The 22,667-nt window shown below is 36.3% G+C and overlaps 1 protein-coding gene across 9 annotated transcripts in view; it reads right to left on the bottom strand.

Annotated features, from left to right (window-relative positions):
• Nucleotides 1–2,503: 2,503 nt before the first annotated feature.
• nav2a (neuron navigator 2a) overlaps nt 2,504–22,667 on the bottom strand; it is a 256,627-nt gene continuing 236,463 nt past the window's right edge. For 5 of the 9 annotated variants that reach the window (XM_032560513.1, XM_032560508.1, XM_032560511.1 and 2 more), the window contains 20 exons: nt 22,191–22,243; nt 19,836–19,859; nt 18,832–18,906; nt 16,219–16,302; nt 16,018–16,141; nt 14,862–15,034; nt 12,114–12,122; nt 10,824–10,996; nt 9,904–10,057; nt 9,625–9,811; nt 8,495–8,595; nt 8,320–8,415; nt 7,710–7,884; nt 7,292–7,527; nt 6,116–6,267; nt 5,864–5,935; nt 5,581–5,777; nt 4,446–4,564; nt 3,851–4,051; nt 2,504–3,165 (listed from right to left, as the gene is read on the bottom strand). In XM_032560513.1, the coding sequence (XP_032416404.1) occupies nt 3,040–3,165; nt 3,851–4,051; nt 4,446–4,564; nt 5,581–5,777; nt 5,864–5,935; nt 6,116–6,267; nt 7,292–7,527; nt 7,710–7,884; nt 8,320–8,415; nt 8,495–8,595; nt 9,625–9,811; nt 9,904–10,057; nt 10,824–10,996; nt 12,114–12,122; nt 14,862–15,034; nt 16,018–16,141; nt 16,219–16,302; nt 18,832–18,906; nt 19,836–19,859; nt 22,191–22,243 (2,531 nt within the window). In that variant the 3' untranslated portion in view covers nt 2,504–3,039. The remainder of the gene's footprint in view (nt 3,166–3,850; nt 4,052–4,445; nt 4,565–5,580; nt 5,778–5,863; nt 5,936–6,115; nt 6,268–7,291; nt 7,528–7,709; nt 7,885–8,319; nt 8,416–8,494; nt 8,596–9,624; nt 9,812–9,903; nt 10,058–10,823; nt 10,997–12,113; nt 12,123–14,861; nt 15,035–16,017; nt 16,142–16,218; nt 16,303–18,831; nt 18,907–19,835; nt 19,860–22,190; nt 22,244–22,667) is intronic. The other 4 variants (XM_032560509.1, XM_032560516.1, XM_032560514.1 and 1 more) reach the window with 1 other exon arrangement.

Genomic DNA, 22,667 nt, shown 5'->3' with positions numbered 1-22,667 from the left:
GTTTGACTTGAAACCAAAACATTTTTTTCTATAGAAATTTCTGAAATTAATTTCCAAATTTGAGTCTTTCTTATCTATTTTTTACATAAAACTCAGACTTGCAAGGAAATTTTTGAGCTCCAAAAGTTTAGAAAAACTTTTCTAAAAAAATGTAGATTTTTATTAAAAATGTTTCACTTTATACTTTCAAGGTTTTGCTTTAAAATTTCTGAGCTTAGTCTCAACTTTGTATTTTATTTTTTTGTTGTTGCAAATTATAGACTTGAAACTGGGAAATTTGCAGAGAAATTTTTGAGCTCCAAAAGTCAAAAATCTGCTACTTCTGACAGCAACCTCAATTTTTCTTTCTCACAATCTTTTGAAATTTTCTGAGATTAATTTCCAAATTTATGAGTTTTTCTTTTTCTTGCAACTATTCAACTTGAAACTCAGAAATTGCAAAATTTTTTGTAGAAAATTTCAGAGATTTTTTTGTGAATTTTTGATTTTTCAATCTCAGAAATTTCTCAATTTTTTTCTAGAAAATTTCTCAGACAATTTCTGAGTTTTTTGTTTGGCAGAAACTTGCTCCTTTTTTTATCTACTATGGTCATAATACGCTGTCGTAGAACGCTGGCCACAAAGCTGGTGCCATGCAAAACATCTTCAAACTGGGGGACAAACATATGTTCAGTTTTCATTTCTGGATTAAATGTTGCATAGGATCAGTGAGTAAAATATTGAAACGATGGACTTTAATTCTCTGGCTTTAAGCCTCTTTGAAGGCAGGCTTGGAGGTTTAAGGGAGAAAAGAGAACGTTTTAAAGTTATAAACATGCCAAACCATTTTTACTCATTTTTCACACGTACCTTTTATATTAATAACCTCTTACGTATATTTTTATATAAACAAAGCAGCTTTAAAACTAGTTCAACATGTCTGAGTTTTGTTCATAACCAGAACAAAACAATGAAAAAAAAACAGTTAAAAGATGGGAGATGAGGTATAAAATCAAGTCTTTGACTTGCCTCAGTCACCAACAGGTTCTGATTTTAAGCACCAAAACACACTGAAATATTTTTCTTTCTTGCAGTTCATATTTACAATCTTGTCAGATCACTCATGCAAAAAGAGCAACAAACAAAAAATAGATCTTTAATTCAAAAGTACTGCTTCTGATTCGCATCTATTCAACGTTCCCACGGCAACGGTGATTGATATGAGAGGTCGACGGCTCTCCTCGAGAACTGCAGCCGCTCGAGGAGAGGACGACTTTTGGAGCCCTGTTACGTTTTACAGCCATTCAGACAAAAAAAAAAAAAAAATCAGCTAATGCACGTAATCTGGTAGCAAAGAGTAAGGCATTGTTTGTTGGAACTCAGTCCAGCACCAAAAGGAGATTTGTGCTACTAAAGCCTGCATGGGCCAAATGTGCGAAGAGAGATCAGAAGGCTCAAAGAAAGAAGCGATGAATTAGAGAAGAAATCAGGACACAGATCATCTCAGCCAGCCATTTAAAGGACAAATCCCTCCAAAGTGAATTTCAGCTTCATAGTCACCTCTGATGCTTCCTCAAACAGGTTAGGTTCGGTCTATAGGCGATATAAAACATGTTTGATACATTTTTGCCACAAAATCAATCATAAATATTGAGATTTTAGTCTGCAGATCTTTGAAAAGCAGAAGTAGAATCTCCTGCACAACCAATAAGAATGCAGAAAGTGGTTCCAACAAAACACTTGTTCTTTTCTGGCAGTCATTCTACAGCTTGTGCTGTATGTCCTGTTTTATTTTTTAACATACTATGTATTTAAGTGTTCTTCTTTCATGTTTTTGTTTGATGTACTTAGAGTTCTACTTGTAATTTTTTGTGTTTAGAAGTGTTTAGAAACTGTTATACAAATAAAATGTGTTAAATATATCTCAGCTTTGGTTGCTAGGTAACAAGCTGGAGTTCTGCTGGGGTTGCTAGGTAACGAGCAGTGCCTGCTGATTTGAGACGTTACATTCCGGAAGTTTTTAAAACAGTTCCTTTTCCAGACACTAAACAAAAAAAAAAAAATTAAAATGTTGTCTAAAAAAGTCTGGGTGAGTTTTTAAGAGTTTGGGTTGTTTTTATTAGCAGTAGAAACCCAAATAAAAATACAAAAATATGAAAAAACTAAATTTTTCACATTTTTCATTCAAGTTTTAGAGTAAATCTGTCACATTTTCCGCTCCATTTTTCCTGTCTTTATTACAGAAATATTTTTAAAAATCTGTGTCAAATTAGGATCTTGTCAAATAGCTAAAATATACAATTTGTTACAAATATATTTTCCTAATATCTGCATTTAAGGAATGGCTATAGGAATCTGTTGACAAATGTAACAAAAATTCAATTGTTACTCAGAAAAACTTATCAGGCTTGATTATAAGAATGCATCTTGTGTAATAGTTTAATTAGATCATAAAACAAAATAAGACGTATTATTAACTTAAAATAAGCTCCTCTGGTCTTGCTGAAAAGTTAGTTTTGTCTTATTAATAAAAGCTAAACCAAAAATAAACTTTTTTGCAGTGTATTTTCAGAAAGAAAATGTTGTGTTTTGAACTGAAAATTCACTTTGGCTGGTTTGGTCTGCAGAGGACGAGCTGATTGTTCATCGTCCAGCAGTGGGTCGCTGCGCTGGCTCACAGTGCAAGAGAGCATGGGTTGGATCGCCACCTGCAGGCGGGTCCAGTGCGCTGCAGCACGGGGGAGGATGCCGATCACTTGGCTGGTGTTAAAGTAAACTGTTGACTCATGATGATGGTAACAGGGACGCCTCATCAACAGGCACAGGCTGTGTGCTTCTACTTTCTGCTGAAGCAGACGTCAGACTCCTGACAGAGGAACCAAGGGCCACGGCGGTGAAGGAAAAAATTTTAAAAATCACGGCAGTGCTGAAGAAACGTGTCTTTTTTAAAAACACTTGGGTTACCTGCACCCAGATAAATGTGGCTGCATTTTGTGCCAGGAAGTTCTCATTACGGTGAGAACGGAGTAGAAATAGTCAAGCTTTTGTGCTTCTGCGATGTCATAAGGTCGACTCCAGCGATGAGTCGAGGATGTCGTCATGGTGACTGTTGCTGTTGGAGTCGCTGTCGTAGCTCTGCGGGCTCGATGACGTCGCCGCTTCCTTCAGGCGCATCAGCATATTCATCTGCCGATAGAAGCAAAAGTCAGCTGGAAGAACGAGAAAAATGAGAAGCTTTAACTCAAAGTGTGGTCCACGGGCCACATGTGGCCCGTTGGCTGATTTTTTCTTGAGCCTCCAACAGCAGTTCAAGAATGAGATTAATCAGAAATCTTTTTAGAAAAAAACCCTGGACATTTCTGAGTTTCAAAAGTCAAAAAGTTTAAAATTTTTGAATTTTAAAACTCAGTTTTTCTAGAAAATTTCTCAATCTGAAAATTTCTGAGATTTTTTTCTAGCAAATTATTAACTTTTCTAACTAAGAAATTTCCATGTTTTTTGTAGAAAATTTCTGAGATTAAATGAAGTTTTTTGCAGAAATTAATTCTTTTTTCTATCTATGGTGGCTGCTGTCGAAGAAAAGTTTCTCCTTTTTTTGGAATGGGCTCAATAAAAAATGAATAATGGAAACATCTGTCATTTTTCATTCCATTGCAGCTGGTGTAAACCTTTTGTTGCAGGTTCTACATGTCAAAACATTAGATGATTTAGCATACAGCAACGTACTTGTATGAGAAAATATTATTTGTACTTTTGAACCTTTTAGTATTTTCAAAAATTTAACTTGAGTAAACTTTAAGTGCAACTTTCACTTGTAGTTGAGTACTTTGTCCACTTTAATCTGACTTTAAACACTGTTGCTTTTGCTCACCAGTGGATCTGCATCGCTGTCGCTTTGCGGCGGCTCTTTCCTGACTCCTTCTCTTGGTGCAGAGTAGCCGTCAAAGCCGACATCTTCTGGGCGGAGCTGCAGCAGCGGTGGCCAGTCGCCCGGAGGTGGCGTCGATGACCAGGGGTACGAGTCGATCACCCAGGCTGCTGGATCCTCCCACGCTGCCCGGCGGCCGTACAGCTGCACGGAAAAACCAAACAGTCACAAGGAGAATCTGAGGAAAGCATTTAAAATGGTGATTTATTAGTTCAGATTGGACAATTTCAAGCTCATGAAGAATTATGAGCACAGATTTGTATCTCACACAGCAAAAAACTAAATCTTAAGAAGTGCTTTTTCCTGTTACAGCTGACATAATCTGCTAACAGAACTAGTACTTTTTCATCAATTAAGTTCCATTTAAAAACAAAATTAAAAAAACAATAGCAACTCTTGAAGGCAGTGCAGAAAAAAAACTAATAAGTATATATAAATCATAAAATAGTAGAATCAAATAGAATCAAACAGAAACAACCAGAAAATGATGATTGTTCAGGCTCTGTAAATATTTAACTCAGCCTTTCAGCTCTGCTACCTGCAGTCCTTCGCGTACGGCCTCCAGCATGTAGGGGATGATGGAGTAATTCCACAGGTCAGTGAACCAAACCCTGGATCCCTCCACGTCCATGGGGCACGACAGAAAGAGGCGGGGTCCTGCAGTCCACAGAACCAAAACATAAATGCCCAGTTCTGCCTCCAATCTATTACCTTCACTGCAAAAACACTAAATCTTACCAAGTATTGTTGTCTAATTTCTAGTGAATATATATATATATATATTTAAAGGGTTTTTTTGGCTTCAGTGGCCTTTATTTGAAAGTGTTAGGACAGGACAGTAGGGTAATGAGAGGAAGGGAAGACATGTGGCAAAAGTTACGAGGATGGGAATCGAACCTGCGACGACTATGTCAAGGACTAAGGCCTCCTTATGGGGGTTGTGCTTAACCCCTGCGCCACCACAGCACCCCTTAGTGAAAATATCTTAATACACCTGAAAAGAGACTAACATAACTTGTTTTAAGTAATTTCTTAATTTTGATTTTAAAAAGTACTAGTTCCACTGGTTGATTATTTCACTTATAACTAATACTTTTTCATCAATATTAAGAAATTACTCACTTATATTTGCATATTATTTACTATCTTGCTGAAAAGTTACTTGTAAGTTAGTTTTTCTTAACTCAAGTTTACTAAGATACTTGTACTGGAAACACCAGCAAAGCCCAGGCCGTTACCTAGCAACCCCAGCAAAGCCCAACCCGTTACCTAGCAACCCCAGCAAAGTCCAACCCGTTACCTAGCAACCCAAGCTGCATTCCAAGACATTTCTCCACAAAAACACAAAATTTTACCATGTAGCTAATAAGTAGCTTTTTAACAAGATAAAAGAGCTTATTTTAGGTGGATTATTGCTTAATATTGATGAAAAACTAGTAGTTCCATTGGCAGATTATTTCACTCATAACATGGGAAAATATCTTGTTATAAGTGAAATAATTTTCCACTTAAACTAGAACGTTTTCATCAATATTAATGAAATATTTATTTAAAACCAGCTCCTATATATTGCTGAAAAGTTACCTGTAAGTTCGCTTCAAGTGTAGTAAGATAATAACCAAAATCCTTGGTAAGATTTTTTGTTTTGCAATGCTAACTGTGCTTCTTCTCACCGATTGTGACGTCAGAGGAGCTGTGAGTCTCCAGGAAGTGGTTCAGATGATGCCAAACCCGCGGCACCCAGTCCATGATCTTCACCAGCTCTGCGTTTCGGGTCCGGCTGCCGATCTCCATCTCTATTAGCTTCCTCCTCAGGTAACGACCAAGGAATCCCTTTACTGGCTCAGTGTGGTTGGCACACAGGACCCACCTTCATAAAGAACATACAGCATGAGCATTTGGTTTAAAGTGAATGTTCAGTGGAAGGAGGATCTCACTAGTAGTTTGGTAATATACCGGAAGTTATGATGAAGCTGCAGGTTTGGAGCTGAAGATGTGGCTTGGCTCATGGTGCCGATAATGTAAGGACTGGAAGGAGCAAAAAATTTACAGATTTTACTCACAACTCTGCAAAAACATGAAATCCTACCAAGTATTTTTGGTCTAGTTTGTAGTGCAAATATCTTTGTACAATTGAAATAAGACAAAAATAATTTATCAGTAACTTTTCATCAAAGTGCGTTATTATGCAGATGAAGCTGAACTGACCAGTGCTGGTAGTTGCAGTTGAAGAGGCCATTAAAGATTTCTCCCAGAGAGCTGACGTGGTGGAGGTTGTCCAGAATGACCACCAGGGGGCTGTCTTCCCCAGAAACACTGTTGCATTGCTGGGCTAATCCTGACAGGTACTGACGAAGTTCCTTAAGAAATAAAGTTTTTGTTTAAGCTCCACAGTTTGACTACAGAGTCACCAGGAATGTTTTCTGTAATATTAACTGTGTCAAAGTGATTCATTACTTTTAAAAGCCGCTTCAAAACTATTTGTAAAAAAGCAGTATGCAATTTTTATTAAAAATAAAAAAATCAGTTTTCTGTGTTATGATAGTACGGTATGACGGGCAATCTGTGAAAAAACCAAGATCCTCCATCTTTTTTGCTGTCAGACGCCGTATTAGGACTGTTGTAAATAGAAAAAAAAAATGAAATAATGAGTACATTTCCGCCAAAAAAAAATTGGATATGTTTTAGTTTCAAAGTCAAAAATGTCAGACTTTTGAAACTTGAAAATTTCCTAAAGTTTTCTTTTTGAAAATTTCATCCCTGGCCTTCCTTTGTGTGTGGGACCAGAGCGAAAGATACATAACCGCAGTTAACTGGGGAGAGAAACCAGCAGAACCAAAAATTACACTTCCTCCTACAATTTTTTCTGGCAAATTGTCGACTTTTCAAACGGAAATTTCCAAGTTATTTTTCTAAAAAAAATTCTGAGGTTCATCTCAGTTTTGGTGGAAATTTACTCATCTATTTTTTTTATTGCCATCTGAAGAAATTCACCATTCACGACCAAAAACAACAAGAACCAAGAGGAAGGTCTTAGTGCTGTCAATCAGTCTCAGGAATGTGATGCTAAATGTGCTAATAGTGGAGAAACAACTTAACGTTGCAGAAACACTGTATATCCACTGTCATCTGTAGCTATGCTAACTAGCATTAGCCTTTATGTCTAGCTCTGATGTTGGGAATCATGAGAGTGATTGACAGCGCTAAGACCCGCCTCCTGGCTCTGATTGGTTGTCTTTAGTTAGCACCGGAAAAAGAGTAGCAAATTTTTTTCACAGATTATCTAACTTATGCAAAAAACATTTTATAAAAGTTACATATTGTTGCTTTAAATCTGGGCAACTGATAAAAGCAGAAAAACAGGCAAACTGAGCATTCTTTTACCTTGCTGGACTTGTGATCCACGTTGAAAGTGACGACAGCGTTCGGGGTCAGAGGTCGGCCCTCGAGGAGCAGAAGGTGCCGCGCCAGCTGATTGGCCAGGTAGGTCTTCCCGGTGCCGCTCGGCCCGGACAGGATGACCCGTCTGTGCTCCCTCAGCAGGGAGACGTAGCGCTGCAGCATCGGCTTCGGGATCAATGTGTCAAACACGAGAGAGTCGACGTTTTCACTGCTCGCACCTACACACAAACACAACATGAACCTTTTAAATCAACGATAACATGGGAGAACGTTTTCTTACAAATGGAACTAGAACTACATAGTTTTGTCTCATCTCAAGTCTGCTAAGATATTTGCATTGAAACCAGAATAAAAATCCTTGGTAAGAGTTTGTGTTTTTGCAGTGTGCAGGCTGTGATACCTTTGAGCTGGATGTTGATGGTGTTGTCTCCCACCAGGTAGCCGCAGGGCAGCAGCTCAGGCGTACTGGCCGTACTGGAGCTGCTGGGCCGATGGATTTCACCGATGTTGTAACCCTGAACGCTGTCTGTGGTCAGGCCGAGTTGGCTCACCGGGTCAACATGGGTGATGTACTCCTGCAGAAGATTAAAGGACCCGTTTTTAGCTAAATGTGTTGATGTGGAACAATGGATGAGAGCTAACGGTGGTGTATTATGCTAGGATATGTTTATGGGCTATACAATGAGCTGTTTTAGGGCTTCCTGTCACTTTAAATCCAAATAAACTGTTGTTGGCCAAATCTTCTTATAAGTTAGTTTTGTCTTATTTTAATTGTACTAAGATATTTGCATTAGAAAGTAGCCCAAAAGTACTTGGATAAGATATTGTGTTTTTGCAGAGAAGTGTCCTGGAGTTCAGCTTGGGTTGCTAGGTAACGGTCTGGGCTTGGCTGAGGTTGCTAGGCAACGAGCAGGGCTTCGCTGGGGTTACAGTGACATTTTAAGAGTTATTTAAGCCGCCTTCAGAAGCAGTTGACACCAAAGTGGAAGTACATAAACGTGTTTATTTACCTTAAAGAGGCGTCGGACCACTCCATCCAAAACATCCCACTTCGTTTTGCCGCTCACTCCGATGCAACCAATCAGGAAGTGGCGAGATTGACTCTCCTTAAAAACACAAGCAGCTTTCAGACTCTGAGAGGCCGACGTGCTCTTCACGCCACTCCCGTCATAACGCAGGTCTCACCTCCCCCCATTTGATCTCTTCGTCGAGGCTGACAACGATCTTTACGTGTCGACCTTCCTTCCTCATCCCACCATCTCCACCCGTGTCTTCCAGCAGCATATCTGACAGAGAAAGAAATGAAATATGGTTTTATTTTATTTAGTTTAAAGACCTATCACAATTAGTAATAAATCAATTAATCACATTATAAATTCAAATGCGCGTGATAATTTCCAGTTGAACAATTATAATTAGAGATTGTCCCCTTTAATACCGTTGAAAAGCCGCCATTTTGAAAAACCCTGAAAACATTTAACTCACAGTACAATGTACGGTAGTTAGTTTTCTTTTGTCTTTTCTTTTTTACAACAGTTCTAACTACCACTTTGCCTATTTTTTATGCCGGAGCTGAATAATTAATATTTCTTTAAATGCAATTTTGGTTGCAAAGATTCCACTATCCATTTTAATTATTATTGTTTGTATTTTATTTTGGATATTTAAAATGTTTCATGTGGCATATTCTTCAGAAATAGAATTGCTTGTATACAGATTTAAGTCACCAAAGTACGGTGACTTAAATCTCAAAATTCAAATGGTTTTCTCAGAATAAATTTTTTTTTTTGTCAGAATCCTGACTTTTTTCTCAGAATTGTAACTTTAATCTCAGAATTTTGAGTTTCTTCCATCTGAATTCTGACTTAAAAAATATAAGAATCCTGATTTAATCCCAGAATTATTTTTTTCTCAGAGTTTTGACTTTAATCTCAGAATTTAAACTTTTTTTTGTAAAAATTTTAAAATCAGAATTCAGTCTTTTTTCCTTAGAATTCTGACTTTAATTTATATCAAAATTCTGACTTTTTAAAATTGTATTTTGTAGTACTATTGTATGGAAGAGAAGTAGACACACTTTAAGCTCAGAAATCAGACTTTTTTCCTCAAACGTTTTGACTTCTTTTTCAATATTTCTCACTTTAATCTCAGAATTTAGCCTTTTCTCTCAAAGCTTTGACTTTTCCCAGAATTCTAACTTCAGTCAGAAATCTTTTTTCAGAGGCCCTAATCCTCTTCCATGCAAATGCTACCACAAAATACGTTGATAAAACTTATTTATCAAGTTTTTCAGGTACCCAGCCCGTGCGTCTCACCCAGACTGGTCGACTCGCTGGTGGTAAGGTTGAGGCTGTGCTGGGACAGGCCCGCAGCGGGGCCCGCGCTCTGGCTCTGTGTGTGAGGCGGAGGAGACGCCGAGATGGACGCCTGCGATCCCGTCCTGCTGCCCTGACTCTCCAGCTTCAGGCGGTCATTCTCTGACTTCAGCTTCTCAATCTCCAGCTGTCCAAACCAAAGTCACAAAACGTTAACCGGCAGGAAAACAACAAGGTTTCAGTCGTTTATCTCTGTTTGGGTTCTGTGGATCTGCGGACCTGCATGCGGTTCATGGCCTCCCGAAGCTGGTCCAGCTGATGCGCCGAGCTGAGGGCCTCCAGGCGGATATCGGTCAGCTTCATCTCCTTTTCCCTGAGTTCACTCCGCAGCTGCATCACCGTCTCGGCCTCGCTGTCCAAACACTCCGACAATCTGCAAAAACACAAACCGTTTGAGATCATTCAGAGAATTCACCTTTAACAAGGACTGCATATTTACTTAGGAGTGGGAATTGATAGGAAATGTATCAATACTGACTCCCAATATCAACCTCGTTTATCAATTTATATTGAGTTACACTGAAAAAACACAGAATCTTACCAAGTTTTTCCAAGTATTTTTGATCTAGTTTATTTTGCACTTGAAATAAGACAAAACTAACTTCAAGGTAACTTTTCAGCAAGAAATAGGAGCTTATTTTAAGTCAAAAACTCTTTAATATTGATTTAAAAAGTACCTTTTAAAAGTGAAATAATCTGATAGGGATTTTTTCCCATTTTATAAGTTAAATATCTTGTTCCACTGGCAGATTATTTCACTTATAAATAGTACTTTTAAAATCAATATTAAGAGTTATTGACTTAAAAGAAGCTCATATTTCTTGCTGAAAATCTACTTATTAGTCAGGTTTGTATTTTTTCAAGTGTACTAAGATTTTCCAATGGAAATTAGACAAAATTACTTTTGTGTTTTTGCAATCTAAGAATGCACCATGTTGTATTCAATTAAAATGGAATTAATCGAACAATCCCTCAGTCAAATGAAAATGTTTTAAGAAGAAATGCACCTCTCTGAATGTCTACAATTTTTGTGCAGACAAATCTGCATGTTTGCCTTTTCCGGAAGGATCTTTGAAGACTTCAGGTGAGTCCAGCTGTGGAAAGCTTTAATATTTACAACAGTTGAGCACCAAACTTACAGAGTGTTGGAGTGTGTGTTCCTGAGGATGTGGCTGGAGGCCGAAGTGCTGTTGTGAGGCAGTTTGGGGGAGGATGGCAGGGATGAGTCCGTCATTTCCTCGATGTCTGAGTGAGACGAGGCGGATTTGGGAGATTTCTTCTTGGTGAACGCTTGTTTAAAGGAGCTGCGCAGCTGTAAAAAAAAAAAGAAACAAAAGAAAAATGGAAGGTAAGACAGCGAGGCCAAAATGTCAAAGTTAGAGGAAGAGGAGGACGCAGAGGGGATAGCGGCTGCAGACAATTAAACAAAGGCCTAGGGAGAAAAAGAATTGCAGGTAGAAAGTCTTATGACCGACTTTGAGCGTTTTGAAAACGTTTTATAGTTTAACTGGTGCAGTTAAAGCAGTTTGAGAAACTTCAAAACATGTGCAGTAAAAGATGCTCAATTATACACACAGTGCCAGGTACATTCATGGGCACAACTGGAAATAATGTGTAAAATAAGTTCAGGTTGGAAAAGGTAGTAAAATCACACGTTTGATTTGAATGTATTCATTGTGGAGGGAAAAAAAATCACTTTCTTGAACCTTTAATTTGTAACTTTGTTTGTTTGAGGTGCATATTTGATGTGACACAGACACGATAAGTAACTTTTCAGCAAATATATGAGCTTGATTTAAATAAATAATTCCTTAATATTGATGAAAAAGTACAAATTTCACTGACTATTTTATCTTTAACACAGGACAAATGTTTTGTTATAAGTAAAACAACCTTCCAGTTGAAATTGTACTTTTTAAAAAAGAATATTAAGGAATTATTGACTTAAAACAAGCTCCTTTATCTTGCTGAAAAGTCATGCATAAGTTAGTTTTGTTTGCACTAGAAACTAGAACAAAAATATTTGGTAAGATTACAGTGTATAAAGCTTTTCATAAAAAGTAATACAAGCAAAATGATTTATTAAGATACTAGAGAAGCTCAAATACAAGGCTACTGATGATAGTAAATTACTACTTCACTCAAATTAAATGTTGGGGTTTTCTACATATTCCATAGTGAGATGATGTTTCTGCAAAATAAATAGAATTTATTTCAACACTTTTTACACATCTTGACCAGCAGAACCAATAAATGTATTCAGCAGGAGTGTGTACCGGCGAGCCAGCTCAAGTGTCATAAGAACCGTTCATAAGGAAGTGTTGGAGATGAAAAACGGATCAATCGGGAAAAGAAAAGGAGTGTGGTTAGTAACCTAGAGGAGGTGCAGGGGTTAGACTCTGGTTTCTGTCACAGCATACCGCCCTTACCTCGTAGACCTGCCGCACGAAGCGAAGCAGAGGAAGACAGGGAGACAAAACAGCACATGTTCACGCAGTTCACGTTTGTTAATGTTCTATGGAGGGACAAAGATTCAGCTAGAGATTCCTGCAAGGTCGAAAGCCACCAACGACCTTGAAACATGGAGACTTTCATCATCCACTAGAGACCCCCCACTAAACGGAGCCCCTATGTACTCAACATTACACACCTATGAGCAACACCTGCAGCCAGGAGCCGCCGACAAAAACACACACACACACACACACACACCCACGCACCCACACACACAGGAAGGGAGATCAAGTTTTGTCTCTACACTGCAAAAACAGAAAATCTAACCAAGTATTTCTGGTCTCATTTCCAATGCAAATACACTTGAAATAAGACAAAACTAACTTATAAGTAACTTTTTGGCAAGATACAATAGCCGGTTTTAAGTAAACAATTCCTTAATATTGATGAAAAAGTATTAGTTCCACTGGCAGATTATTTCACTTATAACATCACATTGTTCACATGTTATAAGTGAAGTATACCATGTGCATGCGGAAGTAGTACTTTTTTTTACCAATATAAAGGAATTATTGACCTAAATCAAGCACCTATATCTTTATAAAAAGTTACTTGTAAGATAATTTTTCCAAGTGTGCTAAGATATTTGCACTATAAACGAGACAAACATACTTGGTACAATTTTGGTACAATACTTGGTCATACGTTTTTGCAGCGTATGACCTAAAAGAGGAATATTTACTGACAAAATGTCTCTGAACATATATGGACGAGGAAGTACACTGCAAAAACACTAAATCTTACCAAGTATTTTAGCCTTTTTTTAGAGCAAATATCTTTGTACACTTGGAATAATCTAAAAATAAATTACAAGTAATTTTTTGACAAGATATAGGAGCTTGTTTAAAGTTAATAATTTCTTAATATTGATTTTTAAAATAGTACAAGTTTCACTTTCAGATTATTTCACTTTTAACATGGGAAAAATGTTTTAAGTGAAAAACTCGGCCAGTGAAACGTGTACTTTTTTAATAAATAATAAGGAGTTATTGACTAAAAACAAGTTACTTGTAAGTTAGTTTTGTGTCATTTCAAGTGTATTAAAATAGTTGTAACAGAAACTAAACAGAAATTGGTAAGATTTTATGTTTTGTAGTGCTACAGGTTTAAAATAAAAACAAGTTGCATACATCATCATCCTGGGTTTGTCCGGCGGTGCACAAAAGTGCCTTTTGATTGCAAAAAAAAAAAAAAAAGAAGAAAAGTTTAAGTGTTAAGTTGCAGTTTTTCTAAATGTTTATGAGAAATGCAAACCATCTAGTCAAAATTGATTTGGTGATTTACTTCATTTACACATTTAAAGCATTTTTGGACAGTAAAAACACCAAATCAAACCTTTTAGTAGGACGTTACAGGACTACATGGAGCTACGGCTGGTGTATTCACCTTATCCCCAGAAAAAGTCGGCTGAAGGAGGAAAAACCCAGAAACATGTGACACCGAACAGGAAGTTCAACAAAAAACGACAAAAAGTCCTGAAATTCTGCATCAGTACATAATGAATTCATCTGGCTTTAGATTTATAATATTTAAAGGTTCATCTCTGTAACTTAGAAAAGATAATTTAATTGCCAATTCATTATAGAGTTTGATAAAATTCAAATATTTGTTTCTGTTTATTTTGATGATTGTTGGATTTTCATAATTTGTAACCCAGAATCCACATAAACAGAAATTACACTTGAAACATAATAAATCTGTATTAGAAACGCACAAATCCAATACTGATGCTTTATTATTTATTTTACATCATATTTATAATTCATAATTGAACTTTCTGAACCATTTGAAAGAAGGTTTGTTGCACTTTATATTTTTAGATATTTGACTAAGGTAGCTAACCTTTTGTTTTTGTTTTTACTCTGCATTGGCTGTTATCCTCCTAATTACACTGATTGAACAAATGTAATTGTTTTTTACATGTTTGACCAGTATTTAGAATATAGTGATGTATTGGTGCAGAGTTATAAAACAATCTAATTCATTAAATATTTAGAAATAAGAAACATTTTAAGTCAATTTAGCTCTTGTTTTCTATCAGATCAGCAAGGGCCATTTCAGATAGAAAAAGAAAGAGGAGAAAATTTCCACCAATTAATTTTGAGATTAATTTCAGATATTTTATAGACAAAAACTTAAAACATTTCTGAACTTGAAAAGTTGAACATTTATTAGTTAAAAACTCAGAAGTTTTAAATAAAAACCCCCGGAAAAGTCAAAAAAAAAAAAAAAACCCCAGAAATTTTCTGGTAAATACCTTGAAATTTCAGAGTTTTAAAAGCCACAAATTTTCAACTTAAAACTCAGAAATGATAGTTTTTTCTAGAAGATTAATATCTAATAAATCTCAGAAATGTCTCAAAAATTTCAGATTTTTTTTCTTGCAAATTTTTGACTTTTCAGAATCAGAAGTGTTCAAATTTTATTTAAAAACGTATTAATCCCAAAATTGCTGAGTTTTTGGCAGAAATTCTTCTTTTTTCTCCAATTGCCATTGGCCTGATATTCCGTCGTAGATATCTGTATTGGTGTCATAAGTGAAAAAAGTGGATCGGTGCATCCCTAATTTATTTACGAGTTTCACTTCGAATTACTGAAACAAATAAACTTTCCAATAATATTCTAATTTATTGAGCTCCATTTGTAAATCTCCAGACTCTTACCCAGTTCTTTTTGTTCTTCTTTTTGTTCTTTGCGTCTGCGTCCATGTTGGATCCCACGCTGGAGTGGCTGGTGGCGCTGGCGACGCTGCTGACGCTGTCGGAGGAATGCTGCCGCCTGATGCGCAGGTCTGGCTGCTGATTCTGCTGCTGCTGCATCGCACCATTACTGCCAGCTGAGAAGACATCGGGGAAGTTTGCATTTAAACACTTTTCAGATTAGCTCAGATTTCAACATTTGGAATTTGTGTTACTAGAGAGGGATTGTCAGTCAGTGTCACTGTAGAAAGCAAGCAAGAATACATTTTTGCAACTATTTAAAAACTTTACATTTCTGATAGTTTAGTTTACCACCTGGTTTGATGGCTGCAGATACATGTTCAGTTTTTTGCTAATTGTTACCAAATTAGGAAGAAACTATATTTGTATTTCTTTTGTCCACTGAAATTTGGGCCATTTTTTCTCGTCATTTATCCACTCAACTGTATGTAACATTTTTGGGTCAGAAATTATTTCATCACGCTGTGATAAACAGTTGTACACTGCAAAAACAGAAAACCGTACCAAGTAATTTTACTCTATTTTAAAGTGCAAATCTTAGTTCACTAAAAATAAGACAAAACTAACTTACAGTACAAGTGACTTTTAAGCAAAATATTTGAGTGGAAAAGTCATTATTTGCTTGTCTTAAGCAAATAATTCCTTCATATTGATTTTAACAAAGTATTGATTCCATTTGCAGATTATTTTCCTTATAATCCTTGTTAGAAGTAAAAAATAATCTGCCAATGGAACAAGTATTTTTTTAATCAATATTAATGAATTATTGACTTAAAACAAGCTATTATAGTTACTAGTAAGTTACTTTGTTTCTTATTTCAAGTGTAGTAAGATATTTGAACTAAAATAGACAAAATGTACTAGGTAAAATTTTCTGTTTTTGCAAGGTAGCATGCTGACAACATGCCAAGTAATGTTAAAACAACAAGATAAATGCAGTAAACATGGCAATCGGTTACAGATTAACAGCCGGTTGGCTCTTTCTGCAGTCCAGTTGTGCGTCTCTTTGTTTACGAATAACAATCACTTTGAAGTCAGATTTAGAACCAATTAAAATACACAAATCTAAATGTTGAACCAAAGCGGGGTTTTTTTTTACCTGTCCGATCTGCTTTGGGTACAAGTTCAGGTGTGTTGATGACTCCGTTAATGGCCGCCTGAGCAACAGCGTTCTGCTTCTTCAGTAGCTCGATGGTCTTCCTCAGCTCATTCAGCTCAGAGTCCTTCACAGAAATCAGGATTAGAAGAAGTTAAACTGGAGAACTCATCGGCTTGGTGGGACAGGAGGAAAAGTTTTCACCTTCTGCTCTGCAGTCAGAGTTAGACTCTTCAGCCTGATGGTCATGTTGCCCAGACTCTGTTCAAACGCTGCAACCAGGTGAGCCTGTGGAGCAAACCAAACAGGTTTTAGCTCAAATTTTACCAGGGAAGTCTGGTACTCATGACTTCTGTTAAATAAAAATACACCCTTATTTATTTCAAACAGAGAATAAAAAGTAAAAAAACAGAAAAGAGGACAAACAATCATGACAACTGACATGAAGTTTTGCATAATTTGTTCAAAAAGGAGCAGGTAGAAGGTAAAACAATCTTATGGTTTCCTGCCCCTCTCACACACATCAACGTACACTGCAAAAACACAAAGATTTACCAAGGATTTTTTGTCTAGTTTTCTAGTGAAAATATCTTAGTATATTAAGGCAAATGAGGCAAAACTAACTTAAAATTATTTTTAAATGAGATATAGCAGTTTGTATTACATAAATAATTTCCTAATATTCATAAAAAAGCAGATTATTTAATTTATAACAAGACATTTTTCCCATCTTATAAGAGAAATAATCTGCATCAATATTAAGGAATTATTCACTTAAAACAGATTCCCACATCTTATTTAAAAACTACTTGTAAGTTAGTTTTGTCTTATTTCAAGTGTACTAAGATATTTGCACTAGAAACTAGACCAAAAATAGTTTTTAGTGTTTTGCTGTGTATATAAAATAAACAGTGATTTGTGGTTCAGAAAAAAAATCTTGTTTTCCTCAAAGCAGCAACATTTTTAGCTAGTTTAGATTTTTACTTGGGAGATCTGTGCCACGTTATATCCTGGCAATTTCTCCTGTTGTTTGCCCTTTATGGAGGGATTAATGGCTAAATTATGCTGCACAAAAAAAACCCCAAACAGTTAGTTTCAACATTAGCATATGAGTGTTTGATTTATAAAGGAATAAGGAATCAAAAGCAATTCAAATCTGAGCAGATGATTTGGATGAGATAAGAAAATACAGGCACAGTTGAGCTAACCGCTGTAACCTTGAGGCTAAAGTTCAAACATGACGTCAACAGAATGTAACAAAACCCAAACAATCACCAAAAAATAACATCCTGTGATAAATGACTAGCTGCTGGTGATCACATTACAAAACATCAAATCCAAACTGCTGAGCCTAGAGCTGAAACAACTCATTTATCTAAAGCCACACTGAGTCCAAGATGTGTCCGATGGTTTTCTACTGCAACTCAATCTGACTCTTCCAGCATCACAACATGATTCCATGAGGGTGAAATATCAATATATTTATATTGGATACAGCTAAAATAATGCATGTCTGCTCTGAAACGAGACAAAGTAGAATTATTTTTTAGAAAAATACAGATAAGTGTGTTGGTTTAAAAGTGACCTATTGTGCTTCCTTGAACAGGTTAAAATAGGTTTATGAGCTAAACAAAACATGTTCAATAGATCTTTGAAGGGGTTGCTAGGTAACGCGCTGGGCTTCCATGGTTGCTAGGTAACATGCTGGGCTGGCAAATTTTTGACATTACATTCCGGAGGCTTTTAAAAAGGCTCATTTTCCAGACACCAAAAGCATTAACTTATTGCAGAAATGACTTGGTTGTTTTTCCCAGGTCTTCCTCGGCTCATTCAGCTGTTTTTAGAAGCATTAGAGATCCAAATGGAAGTACAAAAATATGCAAAATGTGAATTTAGCACCATACATCCCCTTTAATCACACTGGGTGAACAAACTCCTCCTCTAGATTTGATCCTGTGCGACTGATTTGCGTGTTCACGTTTGGTCTTTTTACAGCAGAAGCTTAATTTTTCTGCCTCAGGGGCATCAAGGTGTGCTCAGACAATTCATCAGCCTGTGACAGACCGTTAAATATTTCAACAGTTTTTTGTCTCTCTCTCTCTCTGCATCTCTGCGGTGCTCCTGCTTGTATGGAGGCGTCACTTACTATAAAATCTTTGCTTTAAATCTACCGGCAGTGTGCCGGGACTTGAGTATCTGTTGTTTTCAACCTTTCAACCTTCCTTCCATATCTGTAATCCGGAGGAGAGCGCGCAGTCTAGGAGCCGATTACCAGCAGAGCGTGGCAAGACTTGTGCAACGAGGGCAGAAGGCAGCCAAAAACGTTCGTGTCTAGAGATGCTTTAAGAGATTCTCTGATGGCTCTGCCAGTAGTAAAATTATACCTTTTGAGAGTAAAGAACACTGTGCCATCTTTCTGTAAGGGATTAGTAAGTACTTGTGTTTCAGTGCGTGATGGAGACAGATTTTCTCTACTTTGTGAAGCTTTAAAAGACAAAGCGGTGAATTTGTATTTAAAAATACGCTACAAATAAACAAACAAAAGGAAATTCAGGTACAATAAAAGGATTTAGATCAGTAAATTCTTTAGAACAGTAAATTTGGCCTTGTTCTATTTCAGTTTTGTACTTAAATTTACAGTTTAAAACATCTGTTTTAGGATTTTTTTTAAAAAATGTCTCTCCTAAAAATCTAACAAATATAAAGAAGGCAAACTTGTTGATTATAAAAACAGTCACTTTTAAAATCCAGGCCCATCACGTACAGGTGTGTGATATAAGTTTTCCGGTGCGTGTGTTGATGTTCCTGTTCACTTACATTGGCGCTCAGCTGAGTGGTGAGGGCGGAAACCTTTTCCTGGGAGGCATCCAGCTCCCGGCGAAGTTTTCGAATCTGCAGGGTCAAGACAAAAACTTCAAACACGCAACCAGACGCATAATAAGGAAAACACTGCAGTCACAAACGGGAGGATTCCTGATCTGAACAATTTGTTCTGGGTTCACTGGAAAAACACAAAATCTTACCAATTACAGCCTAGTTTCTACTGCAAACATCTTAGTGCACTTGAAAAAAGAAAAACTAACTTATAAGTAACTTTTAAGTAAGATATAAGAGCTTGATCTTGGTTAATAATTTCTTAATTTGAATGAAAAAGTGCTAGTTGCACTGGAAAATTATTTCACTTATAACATAAAATTTTTCCCATGTTATGAGTGAAATAATCTGCTAGTGGAACTAGTACTTTTTCAACAATATAAAGGAATTATTTACTTAAAACAAACTCCTATATCTTGCCAAAAAGTTACTCATATGTTTGTTTTTCTTATTTCAAGAGTACAAATTTATTTGCAGCACAAACTAGACAAAAAATACTTAAGATTTTGTGTTTTTGCAGTGTAGAATTCTCCTGAAATACTACTCTTTTATGCCATACACTGCAAAAATAAAAAATCTTTCTAAGTATCTTTGTCTAGCTTTTAGTGCAATTATCTTAGTACAATCGAAATAAGACAAAACTAGCTTACAAGTAACTTTTCAGCAAAATATAGAAGCTATTTTCAGTCAATAATTTCTTAATATTGATGAAAGCGTATTAGTTTTGACAAGACATTTTTCCCATATTTGAAGCATTCTGCCAGTGGAGCTTGTTCTTCTGTGTTTTGCAGTGTACAGGTGTTCAGTGGGTAAAGAAGGTCAGTCACAACATGGCTACATGTGTAACTGGATACAACTGTGAAAACATGCCCATGTTCCAACAAGTCCAGCTAGTGAACGCAGAAAATTAAAGAGGCTGGGATCGCTGTGGGCGCGCTGATGCTTACCTCCGACTGAGACTTCTCCTCGTTCTGAAAAACAAGCAGCAGAAGAAGAGGAAACCATTAGAGTCTTCAACCTGCCGCGGGTCAGACCGCACATTTCCTGACTCCTGTTTGATTTATTAGCTCCTTGGAGACAAGCTTTATAAACTGTGGAGCGTATTGTCTGGTGTAATATGTCTGGGAAGCAGAGATATCCTCCTGAAGGCATTTCACCATGTGTGTTGAGTCTCATTGTCAAAATGGAACAATAGCCAAAAAAAAAAGAAATAGGTGGTAAATAGACATACAGAGCAAGAGCATAGAAAACAAACGCTAGCTCGCACGAACGCAACACGCCCTGATGCTGGTCACCAAAACACTGAAACATGCAGCACCCACATTTACATATAAAAAAAGGCTGCACACCGACTTTTATTTATAGATTTTAACAATGACTTTATTTGGAGCTAAATTTAAGGTGAGTTTGACTTTTTTTTCTCTTTGCCTGTAGCGACTCACTGCAGCAGCTTTCCTAGCAGCGAACATTAGCACATCTGGACTGTGGCATGTGGATTACAAAGAGATTCAAAAACACACGCAGACACACAACCTGCTGATCCTAGAAATGCAAACACAGACATTTGTCCTGGAGACGCAGAGAAAACACAGAAACACTCAAATGCAAAAATAGCAAAGCTGGAGCAGTTTACAGCACAAAAATCTTATTTCAATTCACCTTTATGGACACAAAATGATCTGATTCTAACGTACACGGCAAAAAAACTAAATCTTACCAACTATTTTTGGTCTACTTTCCAGTGCAAATATCTTATTACAACTGAAATAAGACAAAACAAGTGTGCAAGTATCTTTTCAGTAAGATATAGGAGCTTGATTTTAGTAAACAATACCTTAATATCGATACAGTTCCACTGTATCTTTTTTCAAATACAAGACATTTTCTCTATGTTACAATTTAAATAATCTACCAATTGAATTAGTACTTTTTATCAATTTTAAGGAATTAATTACTTAAAACAAGCTCTTATGTCTGGATTAAAAGTTACATGTAAGTTAGTTTTGTTTTATTTCAGGTGTTCTAAGATATTTGCAGTAGAAACAACACAAAAATACTGGGTGAGATTTTGTGTTTTTGCAGTGCAACCACCTGATCCTAGAAACAAACACAGCAGTTTGTCCTGAAACGACTCACTCTAACACAAAAACATCATCACTCAGTTCTATCAGAAGCAGATTACAGCACATAGATCTTATTTCAAAGAAACTTTACGGCCAGAAAATAACCCGCCTCTGACTCGTGCTCCATAAAATCAGGAACCGTATCACTCTGCTCCTGTTTCCTACCGTTTGCTGCCAAGCCGGGACCGTTCCCGTCAGCGATAAAGTCGCCATCATTTTGGCTCCGCTCTGATTTCCAGCCTGTAACTTTCAGGCTCTGAGGGTCAACGCTAGTCTGAGAGATTCTGTGCTACACCTGCTCAGGTGAGCGAACAAACCCAGAGAGAGGAGGAGGAGCTTCACTGTCTGTGTGCACATGTGGGCTGTTCCCTGTTACTCTGTGTGCCCACAACTAAACTTTTTCCTTTCAGGATGTGTGAGTCACATATCTGTTTGAGTTGACTGATAAATTTTGATATTTAAATGAACTGAAGCGGTTTCCACATGAATAACTGCAAAAATGATTCCTATTTTGGCTAATTTTGGGTTCAACAGGGTTTTCCAGCCACACTAAGAAAATAAAAATAATAAAATTACAAGAATAAAGTCATAAAATTATGAGAAGAAAGTCAGTATTATGAGAAGAAACTTGTACGAGAATAGAGTCATAATATTTCAACAATAAAGTTGTACTATTATGACAATACATTTATAAAATTACAACAATAAACTTGTTGTAATAAATTACAACAATTACAACAATAAACAACAATAAATTACAACAATAAAGTCATAGTATTATAAGAATACAGTCATAAAATTCCGACAATAAACTATTACAAGAATAAAGTTGTAATATTAATAGAATAAAGTTATAATGTTACAAGAATACAGTTATATTAGGAGAATAAAGTCATAATATTACAATAATAAATAATTATGTTAAAACTTATTTTGTAATACTTTGACTATTCTCATGTTATTATGATTTTCTTCTTGTAATTAATTTTTTTTATTATTTATTAGCAAGGCCCAAAGAAAGCTGCTGGATGTAAAATTACGTTCAGCTTTGACGGCGCTGGAGTCCAGGGTAAAGTTAGTAAAAGTAAAAAGCAAAATATATGTGACAGGGAGAACCGTTGCCTTCAGGAATATGAAAACATGAGCAAAATTCACACCAATTCTGGAGTGTAAACTCACCGTGGAGTAAATGGAAGAAGTGCTGGACACCAAAGACAGAGATGAGCCATGAACTGCAGAAACAAAAAGAAAATGTTTAAGTAACTGTTTGGCCATGACTGCATGGCAGAGCATAAACATAAATACCGCTCTTGAAAAACATATTCATTTTAAAAAGACTTCTTTAGGACACCATCACATAATGAAGTGTGATTTATATCACTAAATTTATTGGTACTTATTTATGTGATTGTAAAAACAACTGTGAAAAATAAAAAGAGATATATTTTAGTTCTATTTTTTGACATTAACTGTGATTTATTATGACAACGATAAATCAAAAATTCTTATATTAATCACAAGTTTTTCAAAAAATAAATGCCCGATTTGTCTAATTTCAAATACACTAAGGTATCTGCACTAGAAACTAGACTAAGATTTTGTGTTTTGTGTGGGATTATAATTGGTGGGCAGGAAGTTGGGCCCCCAAATCAAATT

The sequence above is a fragment of the Xiphophorus hellerii genome, chromosome 4 (assembly GCF_003331165.1).
Source record: "Xiphophorus hellerii strain 12219 chromosome 4, Xiphophorus_hellerii-4.1, whole genome shotgun sequence".
Lineage (NCBI taxonomy): Eukaryota > Metazoa > Chordata > Actinopteri > Cyprinodontiformes > Poeciliidae > Xiphophorus > Xiphophorus hellerii.
This window is presented reverse-complemented; position numbering and strand designations above follow the sequence as displayed.